Source organism: Pristiophorus japonicus, chromosome 31 (genome assembly GCF_044704955.1).
Source record: "Pristiophorus japonicus isolate sPriJap1 chromosome 31, sPriJap1.hap1, whole genome shotgun sequence".
NCBI lineage: Eukaryota > Metazoa > Chordata > Chondrichthyes > Pristiophoridae > Pristiophorus > Pristiophorus japonicus.
In genome coordinates, this window is record NC_092007.1 from 11034502 (window position 1) to 11060493 (window position 25992).

The 25992-nt window shown below is 50.6% G+C and overlaps 1 protein-coding gene across 2 annotated transcripts in view; it reads left to right on the forward strand.

Moving 5' to 3' along the window:
- LOC139240408 (chemerin-like receptor 1) overlaps window positions 1–24911 on the forward strand; it is a 311315-nt gene extending 286404 nt beyond the window's left edge. Inside the window, exons 1-2 of one of the 2 annotated variants that reach the window (XM_070868912.1) lie at window positions 21943–22083; window positions 23740–24911. In XM_070868912.1, the coding sequence (XP_070725013.1) occupies window positions 23839–24906 (1068 nt within the window). In that variant the 5' untranslated portion in view covers window positions 21943–22083; window positions 23740–23838 and the 3' untranslated portion in view covers window positions 24907–24911. Of the gene's footprint in view, window positions 1–21942; window positions 22084–23739 lie in introns of those variants that run through there. The other variant, XM_070868913.1, reaches the window with a different exon arrangement.
- The last annotated feature ends 1081 nt before the right edge of the window (window positions 24912–25992 follow it).

Here is a 25992-nt window from a genome sequence, read left to right on the forward strand (position 1 = left end):
TTGTTGCCACTCAGAAAAGAGGAAGTTTATATTATTGCTGAACATTGGGCCAGTTGGAGATTAAGGTCAATCTACAAAGTATTTACAGCCCAGAAACAGGCCATTGGGCCCCACCGCTCCGTGCCGGGGTTTATGTTCCACACCAGGCTCCTCCCTCCCCTCTCCATCTCACCCCATCACCATATCCTTCTATTCCTTTCTCCCTCATGTGTTTATCCAGCTTCCCCTGAAATGTATCTCTGCTCCTCGCCTCGACCCCTCCCTGTGGGAGCGAGTTCCACATTCTCACCCCTCTCTGGGTAAAGAAGTTTCTCCTGAATTCCCCATTGGATTTATTAGTGACTGTCGTATATTGATGGCCCCGAGTTCTGGTCTCCCTCCACAAGTGGAAACATCTTCTCTACGTCTACCTTATCAAACCCTTTCATAATTTTAAAGACTTCTATCAGGGCCGCTGTTTCATGGGTCGATTGTCTAACGCCTCAGTTAGCGGACAGAGTGGGTGTCAGGCCGCTAACTGAGGAGTGACAGAGCATAAGTGTTTAGCAACCGGGAGTGCGACAGTTAGCGGCCTGACAGAAAGTTAGTTAGAGCCTCACCGGGGGCGCAAAGCATTAGCGCCATCCAGGTGTCAGTCCTGGTGCAACGTGGACATTTGCGTCTCGGCTGGTAAATCCGCTGCGTGCGCCTCATTGAGCGCCCACCAATAACGTCTGGGAAAATAGTCGGTGCAGGTGCCGAGTTGTAAACTGGTGGCTAATTAAAGGGATGAGGAAGCGCTTCGCTCGGAGGTCACACTCAGCGCAACGCTTCCACACAGCACAGTGCGTGAGATTTCGCGTAAACAGCAGCAGACAGATGCAACAGCGTGACTTTGAAAATTTTAATGGGGCTATTACTGAATCTATCCCGGCCCTTTAAGACCCGGCTTTTCCGCGGGAGAACTGACTCAGAGTTCCCGCACATGTGTAATGGACCTGTAAAATGTACCGACCAAACTTTGTTATCTAACCGCACCTCCCCCACACAAACCCCGCTGGCCCAAATTTGTTCCCTCGAGCCTGCTCCACCATTCAATAAGGCCATAGCAGATCTGATCATGGACTCAGCTCCATTTCGCTGCCCACTCCCCATAACCCTTTATTCTAATATCACTCAAAAATCTGTCTATCTCCACCTTAAATACATTCAATGGCCCAGCCTCCACAGCTCTCTGGGGCAGAGAATTCCACAGATTTACAACCATCTGAGAGAAGAAATTCCTTCTCATCTCAGTTTTAAATGGGCCGCCCCTTATTCTGGGACTACGTCACCTAGTTTTAGTTTCCCCTATGAGTGGAAATATCCTCTCGGCATGCACCTTGTCGAGCCCCCTCATTATCTTACAAGTTTCAATAACATCACCTCTCATTCTTCTGAACTTCAATGAGTAGAGGCCCAACCTGCTCAACCCACCTTCATAAGACAACCCGCTCATCTCTGGAATGAACCTCGTGAACCTTTTCTGAACTGCATCCAATGCAAGTATATCCTTCGATAAATACGGAGACCAAAACTGTACGCAGGATTCCAGGTGTGGCCACACCAATACACTGTATAGTTGTAGCAGGACTTCTCTGCTTTTATACTCGAACGCCCCGGCAATAAAGGCCAACATTCCATTTGCCTTGCTGATCGCTTGTGAGGGTGGATGGAACATATATAATACTAAAGATATTTATAGTAGATATACTGAAAACGCTTTGAAAAGTAAAATAACGAATGTCGCTATGCCTTCTTCCATTTATACAGAGCAGTTACCATTTCCCACTTTACAACAGTGACTACGCTCCAAAAGTACTTCATTGGCTGCAAAACACTTTGAGCCGTCCGGTGCTCATGAAAAGCACTATATAAATGCAAGTCTTTCTTTCTGTTTCAAAACTTCCCAAGGCGCTTCACAGGAGTGAACTATCAAACAACAATTTGACACCGAGCCACATCAGGAGATATTAGGGACAGGCGACCAAAAGATGGACCAAAGAGTCGGTTTTAAGGAGCGTGATAAAGGAAGAGAGAGAGAGAGGCGGAGAGATTTAGGGATCCAATTCAAAAGCGTGGGGCCCAAACAGCTGAAGTCACGGCTGCCAATGGTGGAGCGATGGACACCTGGGGAGGTGGGGGGGATCGTAAGAGGCCAGAATTTGAGGAACGCAGAGATCTGGGAGAGGTGTAGGGGCTGCAGGAGGTTACAGAGACAGAGAGGAGCATAGGGGCTGGAGGAGCTTACAGAGATAGTGAGGGGTGTAGCGGATGGAGGAGGTTACAGAGATAGGGAGGGGTGTAGCGGATGGAGGAGGTTACAGAGATTGTGATGGTGCAGGAGCTGGAGGAGGTTACAGAGATAGGGAGAGGAGCAGGGGCTAGAGGAGGTTACAGAGATAGGGAGGGGTGTAGGAGCTGGAGGAGGTTACAGAGATAGGGAGAGGAGCAGGGGCTAGAGGAGGTTACAGAGATAGGGAGGAGTGTGGGAGCTGGAGGATGTTACAGAGATAGCCAGAGCTGTTGGGCTGGTGGGTGTCGCAGATACGGAGTGGTGTAGGGGTTGGAGGTGGTTACAGAGATATCGAGGGATGTACGGGCTGGTGAAGATTGCAGAGATAGGCAGAGGTGTAGGGGCTGGAGGAGGCTACAGAGATAGTGAGGGGTGTGGGGGCTGGAGGAGGTTACAGAGATAGTGAGGGTTGTAGGGGCTGGAGGTGGTTACAGAGATAGTGACGTGTGTAGGAGCTGGAGGAGTTTACAGAGATAGGGAGTGCCGTAGGAACTGGAGGAGGTTAAAGACATAGGGAGGGGTGTAGTGGCTGGAGTGGGTTACAGAGTTACTGAGGCCTGTAGGAGCTGGAGGAGGTTACAGAGAAATGGAGGGGCTTAGGGGCTGGAGGAGTATACGGAGATAGGGAGGGGTGTAGGGACTGTAGGAGAATTCAGAGATAGGGAGAGTTTTGGCACTGGAGGATGTTACAAAGATAGGGAGCGGTGTAGGGGCTGGAGGAGGTTACAGAGATAGGGAGGAGTGTAGGGGCTGGAGGAGGTTACAGACATTGTGATGGGTGTAGGTGCTGGAGGGGGTTACAGTGATAGTGAAAGCAGTAGGAGCAGGAGGAGGTTACAGAGATACGAAGCGGTGTAGGGGCTGGAGGAGGTTATAGAGATAGGGAGGGGTGTAGGAGCCAGAGGCGGTTACAGATATAGAATGGACTGGAGGAGTTTACAGAGAGACTGAGGGGTGTAGGGTATGGAGGAGGTTACTGAGATGGGGAGGGGTGTAGGGATGGAGCAGGTTACAAAGTTAGTGAGGAGTGCAGGGGATGGAGGAGGTTACAGAGTTGGGGAGGTGTACTGGGTGGAGGAGTTTACAGAGCTCGTGAGTGGTGTAGGGGCTGGAGGAGGTTACAGAGATAGGGAGTGGTGAATGGGCTGGAGAATGTTATCGAGATAGTGAGGAATGTAGGGGCTGGAGGAGGTTACAGAGATAGTAAGGGGTGTATGGGCTGGAGGCTGTTATAGAGATAGTGAGGAATGTAGGGGCTGGAGGAGGTTACAGAAATAGGGAGGGGTATAGGGGCTGGGGGAGTTTACAGAGATAGCAAGGGGTGTAGGGACTGGAGGAGGTTACAGAGATAGGGACGGGTCGAGGGACTGGAGGAGGTTATGGAGATAGGGAGGGATTAGGGGCTGGAGAAGGTTACAGGGATAGGGAGGGATGTAGGGGCTGGAGGAGCTTACAGAGATAGTGAGGGGTGTAGGGGCTGGAGGAGGTTACAGAGATAGGGAGCGGTGTAGAGGCTGCAGGAGGTCACAGAGATCCAGAGTGGTGTAGGGACTGGAGGAGATATAGAGATAGGGAGGGGTGTAGGAGCCAGAGGAGGTTACCGAGAAAGGGAGGGGTTTAGGGACTGGATGAGTTTACAGAGCTAGTGTGGTGTGTCGGAGCTGTAGGAGTTTACAGAGAAACGGAGGGGTGTAGGGGCTGGAGGAGGTTATAGAGATAAGGACGGGTCTAGTGCTGGAGGATGTTACAGAGATAGATAGGGGTGTAGGGGCTGGAAGAGGTTACAGAGATAGGGAGGGGTGTATGGGCTGGAGGAGTATACAGAGGTAGGGAGGGGTGTCGAGACTGCAGGATGTTACAGAGCTAGGGAGGGTTGTAGGGACTAGAGGAGGTTACAAAGATAGGGAGGAGTGTAGGGGATGGAGGAGGTTACAGAGATAGTGAGGGGTGTAGGGGATGGAGGAGTTTACAGAGATAGGGAGGGGTGCAGGGCTGGAGGAGGTTACAGAAATAGTGAGGGCTATAAGGGCTGGAGGTGACTGCAGAGATAGTGAGGGATGTAGGGGCTCGAGGAGGTTACAGAGATAGTGAGGGGTGTAGGGGATGGAGGAGGTTACAGAGATAGGGAGGGGTGCAGGGCTGGAGGAGGTTACAGACATAGTGAGGGGTATAAGGGCTGGAGGAGACTACAGAGATAGTGAGGGATGTAGGGGCTGGAGGAGGTTACAGAGATAGTGATGGGTGTAGGGGCTGGAAGAGGTTACAGAGATAGTGAGGGGTGTAGGAGCTGGAGGAGGTTACAGAGATAAGAAACAGTGTAGGGGCTGGAGGAAGTTACAGAGATAGGGAGGGGTGTAGGTTGGAGGAAGTTACAGAGATAGTGAGGGGTGTAGGAGCTGGAGGAGGTTACAGAGATAGGGAGGGTTGAACGAGCTGGAGGAGGTTACAGAGAAAGGGAGGTGTGTAGAGGCTGGAGCAGGTTACAGAGATAGGGAGGGTGTAGGTGCTGGAGAAGGATAGAGAGATAGTGAGTTGTGAGGAGCTGGAGGGAGTTACAGAGATAGGGAGAGGAGAAGGGCTAGAGGAGGTTACAGAGATCGAAAGGGGCGTAGGGGCTGGAGGGTGTTACAGAGATAGAAAGGGGTATTGGAGCTGGAGGAGGTTACAGAGATAGAAAGGGGTGTAGGGGCTGGAGGGTGTTACAGAGATAGGGAGGGGTGTAGGAGCTGGAGGATGTTACAGAGATCGGGAGGGCTGTAGGGGCTAGAGGCGGTTACAGAGATAGGGAGGGCTGAAGGGACTGGAGAAGTTTACAGAGATAGGGAGGGGTGTAGGGACTGGAGGAGGTTGCTGAGATAGTGAGGGATGTGGGGGCTGCAGGAGGTTACAGAGGTAAGGAGGGGTGTAGGGGCCGGAGGAGGTTACAGAGATTGGGAGGGGTGTAGGGGCCGGAGGAGATTAAAGAGATAGGGAGTGGTGTAGGAGCTGAAGAAGGTTACAGAAATAGGGAGGGACATAGGGGTTGGAGGAGGTTACAGAGATAGTGAGATGTGGAGGGGCTGGAGGAGGTTACAGAGATAATGAGGAGTGTAGGGGATGGACCAGGTTACAGAGATAGGGAGGGGTGCAGGGCTGGAGGAGGTTACAGAGATAGAAATGGATGTAGGGGCTGGAGGAGGATAGAGAGATAGTGAGGTGTGAGGAGCTGGAGGGGGTTGCAGAGATAGGGAGAGGAGAAGGGCTAGAGGAGGTTACAGAGATAGAAAGGGGTGTCGGGGCTGGAGGATGTTACAGAGATAGAAAGGGGTATTGGAGCTGGAGGTGGTTACAGAGATAGAAAGGGGTGTATGGGCTGGAGGGTGTTACAGAGATAGGGAGGGGTGTACGAGCTGGAGTAGGTTACAGAGATAGGGGGGGTTGTATGAGCTGGAGGAGGTTACAGAGAAAGGGAGGTGTGTAGAGGCTGGAGCAGGTTACAGAGATAGGGAGGGTGTAGGTGCTGGAGAAGGATAGAGAGATAGTGAGGTGTGAGGAGCTGGAGGGGGTTACAGAAATAGGGAGTGGAGAAGGGCTAGAGGAGGTTACAGAGATAGAAAGGGGTGTAGGGGCTGGAGGGTGTTACAGAGATAGAAAGGGGTATTGGAGCTGGAGGAGGTTACAGAGATAGAAAGGGGTGTAGGGGCTGGAGGGTGTTACAGAGATAGGGAGGGGTGTAGGAGCTGGAGGGTGTTACAGAGATCGGGAGGGCTGTAGGGGCTAGAGGCGGTTACAGAGATAGGGAGGGCTGAAGGGACTGGAGAAGATTACAGAGATAGGGAGGGGTGTAGAGACTGGAGGAGGTTGCTGAGATAGTGAGGGATGTGGGGGCCGGAGGAGATCACAGAGATAGGGAGTGGTGTAGGAGCTGGAGAAGGTTACAGAAATAGGGAGGCATATAGGGGCTGGAGGAGGTTACAGAGATAATGAGGGGTGTAGGCGATGGAGCAGGTTACAGAGATAGGGAGGGGTGCAGGGCTGGAGGAGGTTACAGAGATAGAAAGGGGTGTAGGGGCTGGAGGAGGATAGAGAGATAGTGAGCTGTGAGGAGCTGGAGGGGGTTACATAGATAGGGAGAGGAGAAGGGCTAAAGGAGGTTACAGAGATAGAAAGGGGTGTAGGGGCTGGAGGGTGTTACAGAGATAGAAAGTGGTTTTGGAGCTGGAGGAGGTTACAGAGATAGGAAACGGTGTAGGGGCTGGAGGAAGTTACAGAGATAGGGAGGGGTGCAGGTTGGAAGAAGTTAAAGAGATAGTGAGGGGTGTAGGAGCTGGAGGAGGTTACAGAGATAGGGAGGAGTGTGGAGGCTGGAGCATGTTACGGAGATAGGGAGGGGTGTAGGTGCTGGAGGAGGATAGAGAGATAGTGAGTTGTGAGGAGCTGGAGGGGGTTACAGAGATAGGGAGAGGAGAAGGGCTAGAAGAGGTTACAGAGATAGAAAGGGGTGTAGGGGCTGGAAGATGTTACAGAGATAGAAAGGGGTATTGGAGCTGGAGGAGGTTACAGAGTTAGAAAGGGGTGTATGGGCTGGAGGGTGTTACAGAGATAGGGAGGGGTGTAGGAGCTGGAGGGTGTTACAGAGATCGGGAGGGGTGTAAGGCTGGAGGCGGTTACAGAGATAGGAAGGGCTGAAGGGACTGGAGAAGATTACAGAGATAGGGAGAGGTGTAGGGGCTGGAGGAGGTTGCTGAGATAGTGAGGGATGTGGGGGCTGCAGGAGGTTACAGAGATAAGGAGAGGTGTAGGGGCCGGAGGAGGTTACAGAGTTTGGGAGGGGTGTAGGGGCCGGAGGAGATTACAGAGATAGGGAGTGGTGTAGGAGCTGCAGAAGGTTACAGAAATAGGGAGTGATATAGGGGCTGGAGGAGGTTACAGAGATAGTGAGATATGTAGGAGCTGGAGGAGTGTACAGAGATACGAGGAGTGTAGGGCCTGGAGGATGTTACAGAGATGAGGAGGGATGTCGAGGTCAGATGAGTTTACACAGATAGGGAGTGGTGCAGGAGCTGGAGAAGGTTACAGACATAGTGAGGGGTGTAGTGGCTGGAGGAGATTACAGAGATAGTGAGGGTTGTAGGAGCTGGAGGTGGTTACAGAAATAGGGAGGGATATATGGGCTGGAGGAGGTTACAGAGATAGGGAGGGGTGTTGGGGCTTGAGGAGGTTACAGAGATAGGAAGGAGTGTTGGGCCTTTCGGAGGTTACAGAGATAGGGAGGGGTGTAGGGGCTGGAGTAGGTTACTGAGATAGGGAGGTGTGTAGGAGTTGGAGGAGGTTACAGAGATAGGGAGAGGAGCAGGGGCTAGAGGAGGTTACAGAGATAGCGAGGAGTGTGGGAGCTGGAGGATGTTACAGAGATAGGGAGGGAAGTAGAGGCTGGAGGAGGTTACACAGATAGGGAGTGCTGCAGGAACTGGAGGAGATTAAAGCCATAGCGAGAGGTGTAGTGGCTGGAGTGGGATACAGAGTTAGTGAGGCCTGTAGGAGCTGGAGGAGGTTACAGATAAATGGATGGGCTTAGGGGTGGAGGAGTTTACGGAGATAGGGAGCGTTTTGGCACTGGAGGATGTTACAGAGATAGGGAGGGTTTTAGGGGCTGGAGGAGGTTACAGAGATAGGGAGAGTTGTAGGGGATGGAGCAGGTTATAGAGATAGTGAGGGGTGTAGGGGCTGGAGGAGGTTACAGCGAAAGGGAGGGGTTTAGGGACTGGATGAGTTTACAGAGCTAGTGAGGGGTGTCGGAGCTGTAGGAGTTTACAGAAAAACGGAGGGGTGTAGTGGCTGGATTAGGTTACAGAGATAGTGAGGAGTGTAGGGGCTGGAGGATGTTACAGATATAGTGAGGTGTGTAGGGGCTGGAAGATGTTACAGATATCGGCAGTGTGCAGGGATTGGAGCACGTTACGGAGATAAAGTGTTGCAGGGCTGAAGGAGATTCCAGATATAGTGAGGGCTGTATGGACTGGAGGAGTTTTCAGAGATACTGAGGGGTGTAAGGTATGGAGGAGGTTAAGAAATGGGGAGGTGTACTGGAGTGGAGGAGTTTACAGAGCTAGTGAGTGGTGTAGGGGCTGGAGGAGGTTACAGAGATAGGGAGGGGTGTATGGGCTGGAGAATGTAATAGAGATAGTGAGCAATGTAGGGGCTGGAGGAGGTTACAGAGTTAGTAAGGGGTGTAGTTGCTGCAGGTGGTTGCAGAAATGAGGAGGGTTGTAGGGACTGGAGGAAGTTACAGAGATAGGGAGTGGTGTAGGGACTGGAGGAGGTTACAGAGATAGGGAGGGGTGTAGGGGCTGGAGGAGTTTACAGAGATAGTGAGGGGTGTAGGGGCTGGAGGAGGTTACAGATATAAGGAGGGGTGTAGGGGCTGGAGGAGGTTACAGAGATAGGGAGGAGTGTAGGGGCTGGAGGAGGTTACAGAGATAGGGAGGGTGTAGAGGCTGCAGGAGATTACAAAGATAGGGAGGGGTGTAGTGCTGGAGGAGGTTTCAGAGATAGGGAGGGGTGTAGGTGCTGGAGTAGGTTGCAAGATAGGGAGGGATGTAGGGACTGGAGGAGGTTACAGAGATAGGGAGCGGTGTAGGTGCTGGCGGAGGTTACAGAGATAGGGAGCGGTGTGGGGGCTGGAGGAGGTTACAGAGATAGGGAGGGGTGTAGAGGCTGGAAGAGGTTTCAGAGATAGGGAGTGGTGCAGAGGCTTCAGGAGGTTACAGTGATAGGGAGTGATGTAGGGACTGGAGGAGGTTACCGAGATAGGAAAGGATGTAGAGGCTGCAGGAGGTTACAAAGATAGGGAAGGATGTAGGGACTGGAGGAGCTTACAGAGATCGGGAAGGGTGTCGGGGCTGGAGGAGGTTACAGAGCTAGGGAGGGGTGTAGGGGCTGGAGGAGGTTACAGAGATCGGGAGGGGTGTAGGGTTACTGGAGGGGGTTACAGAGATAGGGAGGGGTGTAGGGGCTGGAGGAGGTTACAGAGATAGAGAGGGGTGTAGGGGCTAGAGGAGGTTACCGAGATTGGGAGGTGTGTAGGGCTGGAGGAGGTTACAGAGATAGGGAGGTTTGAGGTAGTCAAGGATCAGAATGTTAAAATCTAGGCGTTACCAGACCGGGACCTGGGGCTATTTGTGCATGAAACACAAAAGGTTAGTATGCAGGTACATCAAGTGATCAGGAAGGCCAATGGAATCTTGGCCTTTATTGCAAAGGGGGATGGAGTATAAAAGCAGGGAAGTCTTGCTACAATTATACAGGGTAATGGTGAGGCCACACCTGGAATACTGCGTGCAGTTTTGGTTTCCATATTTACGAAAGGATATATTTGCTTTGGAGGGAATTCAGAGAAGGTTCAATCGGTTGATTCCGGAGATGAGGGGGTTAACTTATGAGGAAAGGTTGAGGAGGTTTTCCTCCACTCATTGGAATTCCGACGAATGAGAAGTGATCTTATCGAAACGTGTAAGATTATGAGGAGCTTGACAAGGTGGATGCAGAGAGGATGTTTCCACTGATGGGGGAGACTAGAACTAGGGGGTATGATCTTAGAATAAGGGGCCGCACATTTAAAACTGAGATGAGGAGAAATTTCTTCTCTCGGAGGGTTGTAAATCTGTGGAATTCTCTGCGTCAGAGAGCTGTGGAGGTTGGGTCATTGAATAAATTTAAGACAGAGATAGACTGTTTCTTAACCGCGAAGGGACTAAGGGGTTATGGGGAGCGGGCGGGGAAGTGGAGCTGAGTCCAGATCGGGTCAGCCATGATCGTATTAAATGGCGGTGCAGGCTCGAGTGGCCGTATGGCCTACTCCTGCTCCTATTTCTTATATTCTTTTTGAAACCGATAACAAAGAAGCGGAATTGTTAGCACTGAGACACAGCTGACTGAAGCAAGTGGTTTGTTTGATAGTTACGAGATTTGTCTGTCCAGCAGCTGATCAATGGAGAAGACTCTGGAGGTGGGGTTGGTAATAGGGACAGAGAGCAGGGCAGAAAATAGTGGTCCCAGAAATTAAGAGCGGAATCAATGCCCCCATTAATGATCTCATTATTGTTCGCACGATGCTGTCAGTGTGGCTCAGTGGTTTCAGCGCTCTCTCTCTCCTGCCCTTGAGTCAGAAGTTCGTGGGTTCGAGTCCCCATTCCGGATACTTGAGCCCGTAATCCCAGGTTTGAGCCCGTAATCCCAGGTTCGATACTCTCATAGTGTCAGTACTGAGAGAGTGCCACATTGTTGGCGGGGCAGTACTGAGGGAGCGCTGCGCTGTCAGAGGGGCAGTACTGAGGGAGCACCGCACTGACGGAGGGGCAGTACTGAGGGAGCTTCATACTGTTGGAGGGGCAATACTGAAGGGGCACCGCACTGTCAGACGGGCAGTACTGAGGGAGCACTGCACTGTCGGACGGGCAGTACTGAGGGAGCGCCGCACTGTCGGAGGGGCAGTACTGAGGGAGCACCGCACTGACGGAGGGGCAGTACTGAGGGAGCTTCATACTGTTGGAGGGGCAGTACTGAAGGGGCACCGCACTGTCAGACGGGCAGTACTGAGGGAGCACTGCACTGTCGGAGGGAGGGTACTGAAGGGGCACCGCACTGTTGAAGGGGCAGTACTGAGGGAGTGCCTCACTGTCGGTGGGGCGGTACTGAGGGAGCACGGCACTGTAGGAGGGGCAGTGCTGAGGGAGAACTGCACTCATCATTCGTCACTTGGCCCGCGCAGTATACGTGAACATCACTTGCGGGTGATGCTTGAACAGTTTCAGCTTCTTTCAATGCATCGTAATGTCAACAACGTGCCTTTATGTTGCACCTTTTTTAGAAGCAGTATATTTGGACAATATTTCAAAAGATTACTTCTCAGGATTACAATTTTACAAATTTGAGTGCTGAGCCTGAGTATATTGTTGTCAGCTTTTAGCTTCGTCCGATTCCGACCTCCTTTTCTTTGCAGTTGGCTGGCTCTGCCCATTTTCTATATTCGTGTTTCACTCCGGAGACCGTCTTGGGGAATTTGTGTTTTCTGGGCATGTAGCCTGGGTTTCCTCTATCGTCCTGTGTCCTCTTGAATTTTCCTGGAAACCTTACATCCGTCCTCGTGTTGGCATTGTTCCTTCGATCTTGTTAGTCGCAGTTATCAAAACCCTGTCTAGTTTGGCTCGCTTTTCCTCGCTAATCTTCCCAACTAAACCCCAAATCCACCTCTCCCCAGCCCCGGATTGTACAGAAATTCCCCTAAAATTCGTGTAATGCACATCCTGACTCATTACTGAGCAATCAGCCGCTGTATCTGCTCTAATATTAATTCAAGGATTATTAAATTGTGCTAACAATCTGAAATCCCGACACTAGGACTGTACTGCCTTGCCCTTCACTGCATATACTCCAAAACCTAAACTGTTCTGATCAGTTTCCACCCAGTGAAGGCTTTGATTATCGTTGGATTTACCTGTAGCTGCAACGTGTTGCCTTACTTGGCACCACTCACATCTTACCCACTTGAACCCACACTGTTGTGCGGTATGGTTGCCATTACAAATTGTGGGGCGGTGATCTGTGTGATATTCCCTGCCTCACCGGCAGAGCCCCGTGCCTTACCTGCGAACAAGGTGAGCAGCATGGCCACCCAGCCCAGGATGTAGCACCAGGAGAAGCGCCAGTCGCCAAAGCGCTTGCCCAGGAAGTTGACAGTGACCCCGGTGTACACAGCCATGGCCAACAGCACCAGGAACGCTGGGCGGGATGGAGAGAAAAGCACAGCGTTACAACCCGTACACTTCCCGCAGTGTCCCTTCGCCCACACACCTCCCCACCCGCCCCAAGTTACCGCAGTGCCAGTCCGTGCACTTTGCTCACACACACCGCCCCACCGACCCACACACTCAATCACTGCTGCTCTGGGCTGTGCCTCTCCCTGTCTATGTCTCTCTCTGTTGCACTCTATCTCTGTCTCTCCCTCTCTCTCTCTCTCCCTCTCTCTCTCTCTCTCTCTCCCACTACAGCCAGTGATGACTCGCCAGTAACGCTATTCACTGGAGATGAAGAAGAGGATTCCTGCAGCGAATGTGCGGTTAAACTTCTCGTCGAAGGAGGATAGAGCAAAAGTGAGCACTGCCGCGATCAGCCCCGAGAAACAGAACATCGCCGATAGGTTCATAAAGGCTCTGGTAGCGTTCCAGTAAGCTGCAAGAGAGAGGAAGGGAGAGGGAGAGAGACAGAGAGAGAGAGAGAGAGAGCGAAAGAGAGAGAGGGGGACACAGAGAGAAAGGGAGCGACAGAGATAGAGAGAGAGGGAGAGAGACAGAGAGAGACAGATAAAGAGAAAGAGAGAGAGGGAGTGATAGACAGCGAGAGAGAGGGAGGGAGAGAGAGGCAGAGAGAGAGAGGCAGAGGGAGGCAGAGGCAATGTGTGTGAGAGAGGAAGCGAGAGAGTGAGTGAGCGAAAGAAAGAGCGAGAGATTATAGAAGAAACAGAGAGGGAGAGAGGAGCGATGGGACGAATGTGAAAGAGAGGGGAATAGAGGAGGGAAAGGAGAGCGGAATTAGACAGGGTCAGACCAAAATATAAATAAGTAACAGATTAGTGTCTCAATCTGCCCGTGCTGTACCTGCCCTTGTGAGTGTTTGACTGGTCAGTGTAGAGGGATCTTTGCTCTGTATCTAACCCCGTGCTGTACCTGCCCTGGGAGCGTTTGATGGGACAGTGTAGAGGGAGCTTTACTCTGTATCTAACCCCGAGACTCCAGGATGGTATGTTGCCTCCCTGGTGCAAGGGTCAAGGATGTCTCGGAGCGGGTGCAGGACACTCTAAAAAGGGAGGGAGATCAGCCAGTTGTCGTGGTGCACATTGGTACCAACGACATAGGTATAAAAAGGGATGAGGTCCTACGAAACGAATTTAAGGAGCTAGGAGCTAAATTAAAAAGTAGGACCTCAAAAGTAGTAATCACGGAATTGCTACCAGTGCCACGTGATAGTCAGAGTAGGAATCGCAGGATAGCGCAGATGAATACGTGGCTTGAGCAGTGGTGCAGCAGGGAGGGATTCAAATTCCTGGGGCATTGGGACCGGTTCTGGGGGAGGTGGGACCAGTACAAACCGGACGGTCTGCACCTGGGCAGGACTGGAACCAATGTCCTAGGGGGAGTGTTTGCTAGTGCTGTTGGGGAGGATTTAAACTAATATGGCAGGGGGATGGGTACCAATGCAGGGAGACAGAGGGAAACAAAAAGGAGGCAAAAGCAAAAGACAGAAAGGAGATGAGGAAAAGTGGAGGGCAGAGAAACCCAAGGCAAAGAACAAAAAGGGCCACTGTACAGCAAAATTCTAAAAGGACAAAGGGTGTTAAAAAACACAAGCCTGAAGGCTTTGTGTCTTAATGCAAGGAGTATCCGCAATAAGGTGGATGAATTAACTGTGCAAATAGATGTTAACAAATATGATGTGATTGGGATTACGGAGACGTGGCTTCAGGATGATCAGGGCTGGGAACTCAACATCCAGGGGTATTCAACATTCAGGAAAGATAGAATAAAAGGAAAAGGAGGTGGGGTAGCATTGCTGGTTAAGGAGGAAATTAAGGCAATAGTTCAGAAGGACATTAGCTTGGACGATGTGGAATCTATATGGGTAGAGCTGCAGAATACCAAAGGGCAAAAAACGTTAGTGGGAGTTGTGTACATACCTCCAAACAGTAGTAGTGATGTTGGGGAGGGCATCAAACATGAAATTAGGGGTGCGTGCAATAAAGGTGCAGCAGTTATAATGGGTGACTTTAATATGCACATAGATTGGGTTAAACAAACTGGAAGCAATACGGTGGAGGAGGATTTCCTGGAGTGCATAAGGGATGGTTTTTTAGACCAATATGTCGAGGAACCAACTAGGGGGGAGGTCATCTTAGACTGGGTGTTGTGTAATGAGAGAGGATTAATTAGCAGTCTCGTTCTGCGAGGCCCCTAGGGGAAGAGTGACCATAATATGGTGGAATTCTGCATTAGGATGGAGAATGAAACAGTTAATTCAGAGACCATGGTCCAGAACTTAAAGAAGGGTAACTTTGAAGGTATGAGGCGTGAATTGGCTAGGATAGATTAGTGAATGATACTGAAGGGGTTGACTGTGGATGGGCAATAGCAGACATTTAGAGACCGCATGAATGAACTACAACAATTGTACATTCCTGTCTGGCGTAAAAATAAAAAAGGGAAGGTGGCTCAACCGTGGCTATCAAGGGAAATCAGGGATAGTATTAAAGCCAAGGAAGTGGCATACAAATTGGCCAGAAATAGCAGCGAACCCGGGGACTGGGAGAAATTTAGCACTCAGCAGAGGAGGACAAAGGGTTTGATTAGGGCAGGGAAAATGGAGTACGAGAAGAAGCTTGCAGGGAACATTAAGACGGATTGCAAAAGTTTCTATCGATATGTAAAGAGAAAAAGGTTAGTAAAGACAAACGTAGGTCCCCTGCAGTCAGAATCAGGGGAAGTCATAACGGGGAACAAAGAAATGGCGGACCAATTGAACAAGTACTTTGGTTCGGTATTCACTGAGGAGGACACAAACAACCTTCCGGATATAAAAGGGGTCGGACGGTCTAGTAAGAAGGAGGAACTGAGGGAAATCCTTATTAGTCGGGAAATTGTGTTGGGGAAACTGATGGGATTGAAGGCCGATAAATCCCCAGGGCCTGATGGACTGCATCCCAGAGTACTTAAGGAAGTGGCCTTGGAAATAGTGGATGCATTGACAGTCATTTTCCAACATTCCATTGACTCTGGATCAGTTCCTATGGAGTGGAGGGTAGCCAATGTAACCCCACTTTTTAAAAAAGGAGGGAGAGAGAAAACAGGGAATTCTAGACCGGTCAGCCTGACATCGGTAGTGGGTAAAATGATGGAATCAATTATTAAGGATGTCATAGCAGTGCATTTGGAAAGAGGTGACATGATAGGTCCAAGTCAGCATGGATTTGTGAAAGGGAAATCATGCTTGACAAATCTTCTGGAATTTTTTGAGGATGTTTCCAGTAGAGTGGACAAGGGAGAACCAGTTGATGTGGTATATTTGGACTTTCAGAAGGCTTTCGACAAGGTCCCACACAAGAGATTAATGTGCAAAGTTAAAGCACATGGGATTGGGGGTAGTGTGCTGACATGGATTGAGAACTGGTTGTCAGACAGGAAGCAAAGAGTAGGAGTAAATGGGGACTTTTCAGAATGGCAGGCAGTGACTAGTGGGGTACCGCAAGGTTCTGTGCTGGGGCCCCAGCTATTTACACTGTACATTAATGATTTAGACGAGGGGATTAAATGTAGTATCTCCAAATTTACGGATGACACTAAGTTGGGTGGCAGTGTGAGCTGCGAGGAGGATGCTATGAGGCTGCAGAGTGACTTGGATAGGTTAGGTGAGTGGGCAAATGCATGGCAGGTGAAGTATAATGTGGATAAATGTGAGGTTATCCACTTTGGTGGTAAAAACAGAGAGACAGACTATTATCTGAATGGTGACAGATTAGGAAAAGGGGAGGTGCAAAGAGACCTGGGTGTCATGGTATATCAGTCATTGAAGGTTGGCATGCAGGTACAGCAGGCGGTTAAGAAAGCAAATGGCATGTTGGCCTTCATAGCGAGGGGATTTGAGTACAGGGACAGGGAGGTGTTGCTACAGTTGTACAGGGCCTTGGTGAGGCCACACATGGAGTATTGTGTACAGTTTTGGTCTCCTAACCTGAGGAAGGACATTCTTGCTATTGAGGGAGTGCAGCAAAGATTCACCAGACTGATTCCCGGGACGGTGGGACTGACCTATCAAGAAAGACTGGATCAACTGTGCTTGTATTCACTGGAGTTCAGAAGAATGAGAGGGGACCTCATAGAAACGTTTAAAATTCTGATGGGGTTAGATGCAGGAAGAATGTTCCCAATGTTGGGGAAGTCCAGAACCAGGGGACACAGTCTAAGGATAAGGGGTAAGCCATTTAGGACCGAGATGAGGAGGAATTTCTTCACCCAGAGAGTGGTGAACCTGTGGAATTCTCTACCACAGAAAGTTGTTGAGGCCAGTTCACTGAATATATTCAAAAAGGAGTTAGATGAAGTCCTTACTACTAGGGGAATCAAGGGGTATGGTGAGAAAGCAGGAATGGGGTACTGAAGGTGCATGTTCAGCCATGAACTCATTGCCTACTCCTGCACCTATTTTCTATGTTTGTATGTTTATATGTGCTGTATCTGCTCTGGGAGTGTTTGATGGGACAGTGTAGAGGGAGCTTTACTCTGTATCTAACCCCGTGCTGTATCTGCCCTGGTAGTGTTTGATGGGACAGTGTAGAGGGAGCTTTACTCTGTATCTAACCCCGTGCTGTACCTGCCCTGGGAGTGTTCGATGGGATATGACCAAGGAACCTTTATAATTCGGTAGGTATTTGGATGAACCTTTTTGTGAAGGACCTCGTTTTGAGGACTTGAGCTGGGGAATTTAGTGAATCATCCCAACTCACGCTGACAGAGACCGAGAGATAATCACTGGGGTCCGAGCAGTGTCAGTGACAGATATAGAGAACAACTCAAGACACATTCAGACTCACAAACAACTCAACACTGTGTGGACTAAGGAAACTATGACAGACAGGCACCCAGCACCCAGCCCCACCCAGCACCCAGCCCCACCCATCCACACCCAGCACACATCCACACCCAGCTCCCATCCTACCCAGCACCCATCCCCACCCAGCACTCATTCTCACCCATCCACACACTCTCACACACATACACACATATTCTCTCTCATACACACACACGTGCACTCACACACACTCAGACACACACACACTCTCTCACACTCACACTCACACACCCACACACACGCACTCACACACACATACACATATTCTCTCTCATACACACACACACTTGCACTCACACACATACACACACACAGAAACACTCACAAGCCCACAAGATGTCTGCACTCCTCAAACTCAGCCCTCTTGAACATCCTTCATTATAACTGCTCAACTATCAGTGGCTATGTCTTCAGCTGCCCGGGCCCCAAGCTCTGGAACTCTCTCCCTAAAACTCTCTGCCTCGCCACCTATCGTTCCTGCTTTAAGACACTCGGTAAAACCTCCCTCTTTAAACAAGCATTTGATCATTTGCCTTAACTGAATCTGTGACTCGGTGTCAAATGTATCTGTCTGTCTGTAACACGGCTGTGGAGTGCCTTGGGAAGTCCAAATCCTTTGTGCAAATGGTGAACAGCAGTGGTCCCAGCACCGATCCTTGTGGAACAATACTTGCCACCTTCCGCCAGTCTGAGTAACTTATCCTTACCCCCTACACTCTGTTTCCTGTTTTGCAGCGAGCTTCTGATCCATTCTGCTACTTGTTCCCAGCCAACCGTGGCTCAGTGGGCAGCACTCTCACCTCTGACTCAGAAGGACGTGGGTTTGAGTCCACTGCAGAGACTTGAGCACAAAATGCTAGGCTGACACCAAAGTGCAGTATTGAGGGAGTGCCGCAATGTAGGAGGAGCAGCACTGAGGGAGCACCGCAGTGTCAGAGAGGCAGTACTGAGGGAACGCCACACTGTCTGAGGGGCAGTACTGAGGGAGCGCCGCACTGTCAGAGGGGCGGTACTGAGGGAATGCCGCACTGTCAGAGGAGCGGTACTGAGGGAACGCCGTACTGTTGGAGGGGCAGGGCTGAGGGAGCGCTGCACTGTCGGAGGGGCAGTACTGAGGGAACGCAGCTCTGCCTGAGGGGCAGTACTGAGGGAGCGCCGCACTGTCAGAGGGACGACACTGAGGGAACGCTGCACTGTCGGAGGTGCAATACCAAGTGAGAACTGCAATATCAGAGGGGCAGTATTGAAGGAGCGCCACACTGTCGGAGGGGCAGTACTGAGGGAGTGCCACATTATCTGAGGGGTAGTACTGAGGGAGCACCGTACTGTTGAAGGGGCAGTACTGGGGGAATGCCGCACTGTCGGAGGGGCTGTACTGAGGGAGGGCCGCACTGTCGGAGAGGCAGTATTGATGAACACTCTTTCAGAGGAGACATTAAACCCAAGGCCCCGTCTGCCCTCTCAGGCGGAATGTAAAAGATCCCACGGCCATTATTTTGAAGAAGAGCAGAGGGGAGTTCTCCAATATTTATCCCCCAAAAAACACCAAGAAACGAAAACTGATCTGCTCATTTACCACATTGCTGTTTGTAGGAGCTGGCTGTGCGTTGTGACATCCTCCTCTCTTGCCACAAGTGTCTTAATTCTACAAAGTACAGAAGCATTGCAAGATCTGTTGTTCAGAAAAGAGGAAGTTTCTATCTTTGCTGATCATTGGGCCAGTTGGAGTTTAAGGTCGATGTACAAAGTATTTGCAGCACAGAAACAGGCCATTGGGCCCCACCGCTCCGTGCCGGGGTTTATGCTCCACACCAGCCTCCTCCCTCCCCTCTCCATCTCACCCCATCACCATCTCCTTCTATTCCTTTCTCCCTCATTTGTTTATCCAGCTTCCCCCCTAAATGTATCTCTGCTATTCGCCTCGACCCCTCCCTGTGGGAGCGAGTTTCACATTCACACCCCTCTCTGGGTAAATATGTTTCTCCTGAATTCCCTATTGGATTTATTAATGACTGTCGTATATTGATGGTCTGGTCTTCCCCCACAAGTGGAAATATCTTCTCTACATCTACCCTATCGAACCCTTTCATAATCTTAAACACCTCTAACAGGTCACCCCTCAGCCTTCTCTTTTCAAGAGAAAAGAGCCCCAGGTCTTCCTGATAGTTAAAACCTCTCAGTTTCAGTTATCATCCTTGTAAATTGTTTTAGCACCTTCTCCAGTGCCACTATATCATTTTTGTAATATAGAGACCAGAACTGCGCAAAGTGCTCCAGGCGGAGTCAAACCCAGGTATACGGAGACCGGAACTGTGCACAGTGCTCCAAGTTTAGTCTAAGCAATGTATATGGAGACTATAAATGTGCACAGGGCTCCAAGTGTGGTCTTAGCAAGATTGGCTACAAATTTAACATAAATTCTCTGCTTTTGAATTATATCGCTCTGGAAATAAGTCCCAATGTTTGGTTTGCTTTTTATGGCCTTATTAACCTGCGTCGCTACTTTTAGTGGTTTGTGAATCTGTAACCCCCCAGATACCTCAGTTCCTCTACCCCATTTAGACTCTTATAATCCAAACAGTATGTTGCCACCTTATCTCATACTTATCGATATTGAAGCTCATTTGCCAATTACACGCCCATTCTACAAGTTTATCAATGTCTTCTTGTATGTTGTCGCCTTCTTCCCTTGTGTTAGCTACAAACCCCAATTTTGTGTTGTCCGCAAATTGTGACATTGTACTTCTGATCCCGAGTCCAAATCCTTTGTGTAAATAGTGAACAGCAGTGGTCCCAGCAACAATCCTTGTGGGACAGGACTTTCCACCTTCCGCCAGTCTGAGTAACTTACCCTTAACCCCTACTCTCTGTTTCCTGTTTTGCAGCCAGCTTGTGATCCATTCTGCTACTTGTCCCCTGTCAACCGTGGCTCAGTGGGCAGGACTCTCGCCTCCGAGTCAGAAGGTCGTCGGTTTGAGTCCCACTCCAGAGACTTGAGCACAAAAACCTCGGCTGAGAGAAAAGGGCAGCGCAGAGAGAGCGTCGCACTGTCGGAGGGGCAGCCCTGAGGGAGTGCCACATTGTCGGAGGGCAGTACTGGGGGAGACCCGCACTGTCGGAGGTGCAGTAATAAGGAAGTCCCACAATGTCGGAGGGGGAGTACTGAAGGAGCACTGCACTGTCGGAGGGGCAGCACTGAGCGAGTGCCGCACTGTCGGAGGGGCAGTGCTCAGAGAGCATTGCACTGTCGGAGGGGCAGTAGTGAAGGAGCTCTGCACTATCAGATGGGCTGCACTGAGAGATCACCACGTAGTCGGAGTAGCTGTACTGAGGGAGTACTGCACTGTTAGAGGGCCAGTACTGAGGGATCGCTGCACTGTCGGAGGGTCAGTACTGAGGGATCGCTGCACTGTCGGAGGGGCAGTACTGAGGGATCGCTGCACTGTCGGAGGGGCAGTACTGAGGGATCGCTGCACTGTCGGAGGGGCAGTACTGAGGGAGCGCCGCATCGTCAGAGGGCAGTACTGAGGGAGTGCCGCACTGTCGGAGAGGCAGTACTGAGAGAGTGCCATACTGTCGGAGGGGCAGTACTGAGGGAGCGCCGCACTTTTGGATGAGCCGTCTTTCGGGTGCAACATTAAACGGTCTGCTCTCCGAGGTGGATGTAAAAGATCCCATGGTACTATTGGACAAAGAGCACAGGAGTTCCTCCTCGATGGTCTGGGGCCAAGATTTATCCCTCAATCAACATCACTAAAAACAGATGATCTGGGTCATTACCACATTGGGAGCTTGCTGTGCACAAATTGGCTGCCGCGTTTCCCACATTACAACAGTGACTACACTTCAAAAAAGTACTTCATTGGCTGTGAAGCGCATTGGGACGTCCTGAGGTGTTGAAAGGCGCTATAGAAATGCAAGTCTTTATTTTTTAATGTTCCCATTACCTTTCCTACCACTGATGTTACGCTAACTGGTCTATAGTTCCCTGGACTTGTGCTATCTCCCTTGTTAATTATAGGAACAACATTAGCTGTCCGCCAGTCCTCTGGCACTATTCCTTTGTCCAGTGATGTTTTAGATATACCTAATACAGTCTCTCCTATCTCTTCCCTACTTTCTTTGTAATGCGTGTATGCAATCCATATGCAACAAAGGTTTTATCCTCTCCCTGCTTGACTAGTTTATATACTGGCTCTCCCTTTCTATCATAAATGTCTTGTTACATTCTTTGGTCTCTTCTTGTATTGTCATGTCCACCCTGTTATTCCCACTGGTAAATACTGAGGGATTGGGAGGATGGGGAATGTGGCATTGGGAGGATAGAATCAGTGTGGGATAGGGAGGATTTGAAAGATTGGATAGGCTGGGGTTGTTTTCTTTGGAACACTGGAGTCTGAGGGGAGATCTTATTGAGGGGCATAAAGTTATGAGGGGCTGAGATAGAGTGGATAGAAAGGACCTATTCCGGTTAGCAGTGAGGTCAACAACCAGGGGGCATAGATTAAAAGTAATTGATAGAACGATTAGAGGTGAATTGAGGCGAACCTTTTTCACCCAGGGGGTAGAGGCAGGCTGGCACTCACTGTCTGAAAGGGTGGTAGAGGCAGAAACCCTCATCACATTAAAAAGTACTTGGGTGTGCACTTGAAGTGCCGTAACCTACAGGGCTACGGACCAAGAGCTGGAAAGTGAGATTAGGCTCGATAGCACTTTTTTGGCCGGCAAGGACACGATGGGCCGAATGGCCACATTCTGTGCAATATATTTCTATGATTCTACGATTCTATGAAGGATGGAGTCAGTGTGGGATTGGAGGATAGTTGACATCACGCGAGTTGTATCAGATAAAGATTCAGTGCTGCTAAACTGCAGCCTCCAATCTGATCGATCAATATCTGCCATGTTACTGTTTGTACAAGGCCGAGACAAGATATGACACCATCAGCTCCCCAATCATGTCATGTCAGAGTCAGTAAACGGTTTGGTCTGTGCAGGAGTGGTAGGAAATATCTGAAGGCAGAAATCTCCGACTTCGAACCAGCAGGTCAGATAAGCAGAGTCTGTCGGCCACTGTTCGTCTTGTACTTCCACCAGGAGCCCAGCAGACACAGGTAATTCTACAGATCACCATCTACTTTAAGGATTGCCACGGGGTTCGATAGGGTACCAGGTTGATTCCTGCGATGAGAGGGTTGCCCTATGAGGAAAGATTGAGTAAAATGAGCCTATAATCTGGAGACTTTAGAAGTATGAGCGGTGATCACTTAGAAACATGCAAGTTTCTGAGGGGGATTGACAGAGTAGATGCTGAGAGGATGTTTCCCCCTGGCTAGAAAGGCTAGAACCAGGGGACATACTCTGTCGGAGCGGCAGTACTGAGGGAGCGCCGCACTGTCGGAGGGGCAGTACTGAGGGAGCGCCGCACTGTCGGAGGGGCAGTGCTGAGGGAGCGCTGAACTGTCGGAGGGGCAGTACTGAGGGAGTGCCGCACTGTCGGAGGGGCAGTACTGAGGGAGCGCTGCACTGTCCGAGGGGCAGTACTGAGGGAGTGCCGAACTGTCGGAGGGGCAGTACTGAGGGAGCGCCGCACTGTCGGAGGGGCAGTACTGAGGGAGTGCCGAACTGTCGGAGGGGCAGTACTGAGGGAGTGCCGAACTGTCGGAGGGGCAGTGCTGAGGGAGCGCCGCACTGTTGGAGGGGAAGTACTGAGGAAGAGCTGCACTGTTGAATGAGCAGTATTGAGGGAGAACTGCACTGTCGGAGGGGCAGTACTGATGGAGCGCCGCACTGTCGGAGAGGCAGTACTGATGGAGCGCCGCACTGTCGGAGGGGCAGAATTGAGGGAGAGCTACACTCACCATTAGTCACTTGGCCCGCGCTGTACACGTGAACACCACTAGCGTGTGATGGTAGAACAGTTGCAGATTCCTTCAATGCATCTTAATATCAACAACTTGTATTCATATAGCACCTTAAATTTAGCAAAATGTCCCAAGGCGCTTCATAGGAGTGCAAATCAGACACAATTTTAACCCAGGCCACATAAGGAAACATTAGGGCAGCTGAGCAAAAGCTCAATGTGGTCGGTTTAAGGAGTGGCTTAAAGGAGCACAGAGAGGCGGAGAGGTTTAGGGAGGGAGCTCCAGCGCTTGGGGCCCAGGCAGCTGAAGGCACGGCCACCGATGATGGAGTGATGGAAATCGGGTAGGGGGGGGCGGGTTAGTGTGGGGTGGTGGGGGAGGGGGGGGTTGCACAAGAGGCCAGATTTGGAGGAGCGCGGGGATCTGGGAGGATTGTGGGTTTGGAGGATGTTACAGAGATAGGGAGGGGGCGTGGGTCATGGAGGGATTTGTAAACACATTTGTGCATTTCTAAATCGAGGTGTTGCCGGACCGGGAGCCAATGTAGATCAGGGAGCACAGGGGGCGATGGATGAGGGGGAAGCGGGGCCAATAGAGTTTTGGATGAGCTGATGGTTGCGGAGGGGGGAAGGTGGGAGGCCGGCCAGGAGAGCGTTGGAATAGTCAAGTCTGGAGGTAGCAAAGGCAGGGATGAGGGTTTCAGCAACGGATGAGCTAAGGCAGTGGTGGAGGCGGGCGATATTACGGAGGTGGAAATATACGTTCTTAGTTATGCTGCGGATATGTGGCTGGAAGCTCATTTCAGGGTCAATTAGTGTGCTATTCTCTGTGATTGCAGCACTGGGGTCAACATTGATGGACTCTTCCCTCTCTCTCTCTCACTCTGTATCGCTCTCTCTTTTGCAGTCCGTCTCTCTCACTCTCGCTTAGTCCCTCTCTCTCTCTTTCTCTCCCTCACTCCCTTTCTCTCTCTCTCTCTCCATCTCTTCAGGTGGGACATCTGAAATGGAGCCCAAGGATCTTCAGCTGACCAATTCCAGCAAGATTCCGCACTATGCCCCGGCGACTGAAGACTACTCCAGCGTGCGGAGAGGGATATATGCCTTCACCATGGTAATCCAGGTCGTCACCTGCATCCTGGGGGTGTCGGGCAACGGGCTGGTCATCTGGGCCACCGGCTTCAAGCTGAAGAGAACGTCCTACACCGTCTGGTTGCTGAGCCTCGCCGTGGCCGACTTCACCTTCTCTCTGCTGCTCCCGCTCTCCATCACCGACCTCGCCCTGGACAACGAGTGGCCCTTCGGCCGGCTGCTCTGCAAGCTCCACTTCGGGGTGCAGGTGCTCTGTCTGTACGCCAGCGTCTGGACGCTGGTCGCCATCAGCGTGGACCGCTGCATCTCGGTGGTGCTGCCCATCTGGTCCCGGACCCACCGCAGCCCGCGGCTGGCCACCCTGCTCACCCTGGGTGTGTGGGTAGTGGCCGCCTTACAGAGCGTGCCGACCTTCACCTTCCGACAATTGGTATTCCTGGGCAAGAGGACATGGTGCTCTGGTCTCTTCCTGCTGGAAGGCGAGTGGGCAGTGATGGAGCGGGCGGCTCAAAACACGACGGGTTATGGAGACAAGGAATACCTCGCGATGCTGGAGTGGGTGCTGAGCCGGCACGACTCCCGATTCCAAGCGCTGAGCCTCGCCGGCTTCCTCCTCGGGTTCCTGCTCCCATTCCTGGTCATCACCACCAGCTACGCCATCATCGTGTTGCAGCTGAAGTGGGGCCGCTTGACGCCCAGCAGCGGCAATTCCTTCAAGTTCATCGCCGCCATCATCCTGGCCTTCCTCCTGTGCTGGGCGCCCTACCACATGGTTTCTATCCTTGAGCTGATCCACCAGCGCGGCAGGCAGTTGCCCCTGGCGCTTAAGGTGTGCTTCCAGCTCAGCAGCAAGCTGGTCTACTTCAACACCTGCATCAATCCCGTCCTCTACATCTTCACCTGGCAGGACTTCAGGGACTTGCTCAAGAAGTCGCTTCAATGGGACGATAACCAGGAGGAATCAATGCAGACTCAATTGTAGGAGGTTGAGAGGGAATTTGAGGGGACGTTTCTCCACCCGGAGTGTGTCTGGGGTTTGAAACTCACTGCCTTAAAGGGTGGCAGAGGCAGAAACACTCATTGCATTTAAAAAGTACTTAATGTATCTGACGTAGATTCAGTGCTGCTAAACTGCAGGCTCTGTAAGACTACAGCATTTTTTGTCTCATTTTCTGCTAATATCTGTGCTTGCAAACTGCTCTAAGATGGCTGAAAACAGGGGTTGACCAATTTTTAGTGACCCAAAAGGCTTTGCAAATTCGAAAGGCTTTCTTGTGTGTTTTAACGTCTCACAGCTCCAAAGAGACAGTTCTCACAGGCATTGTCTGGGAACTGTGAAGAGAGTTGAATGAAAGACCTCTTCATGGTGAAAGACAATCCCTTTGTTTTAGATCTAGATAATTACATACTCGGTGGGCAAACGTCCACAAAACCAGCAAAGGATGGATGTCACACGTGCGGTGAGTGCTGCAGTCAATGTGAGTGGTGATCTGGTCAGTTACCGAGAGAATCAGGGGGTTAATTTCCAATCGCTGACCAACTCTGGAGTTAGCTCATGTATGAGAATCTTTGCATTGTAATCATTTAGGATATAAGCAATTTTTAACTGTTAAGTAGTTTAATGATATTGTTTGGTGCGGGCTAATAATTAGAAATTATTGTCCATTTGATGCTATTGTGATTGCTTGTATTCCTTTATTCTAAGTAAATATAATCCCTAGATAGGGGTGAGAAAGGAAATATCCTGTATGTGTGTTGTTTCTGTCTCACAAGTCCGAACCCTGTAAAGTGTAGAGAAACAATATAAATTTTACAGGCTTAAACTGTGATATGTTCTTTATGCCATCACTGTCACATGCATTACACAAGATGGCTCTTGCTGGAAACTGGCATCATGTGACTTGTCACATGACCCTTTTATTGTCATACATCAGGAGTTGCATTACCACAGTAGTCCACCAGGTGGAGCTCTATATTTCAATTCTCCCTCCTTCATGAAGAAGTAAAAAGAACGTAAGAACATAAGAAATAGGAGCAGGAGTCCATTAGGACCCTTGAGCCTGCTCCT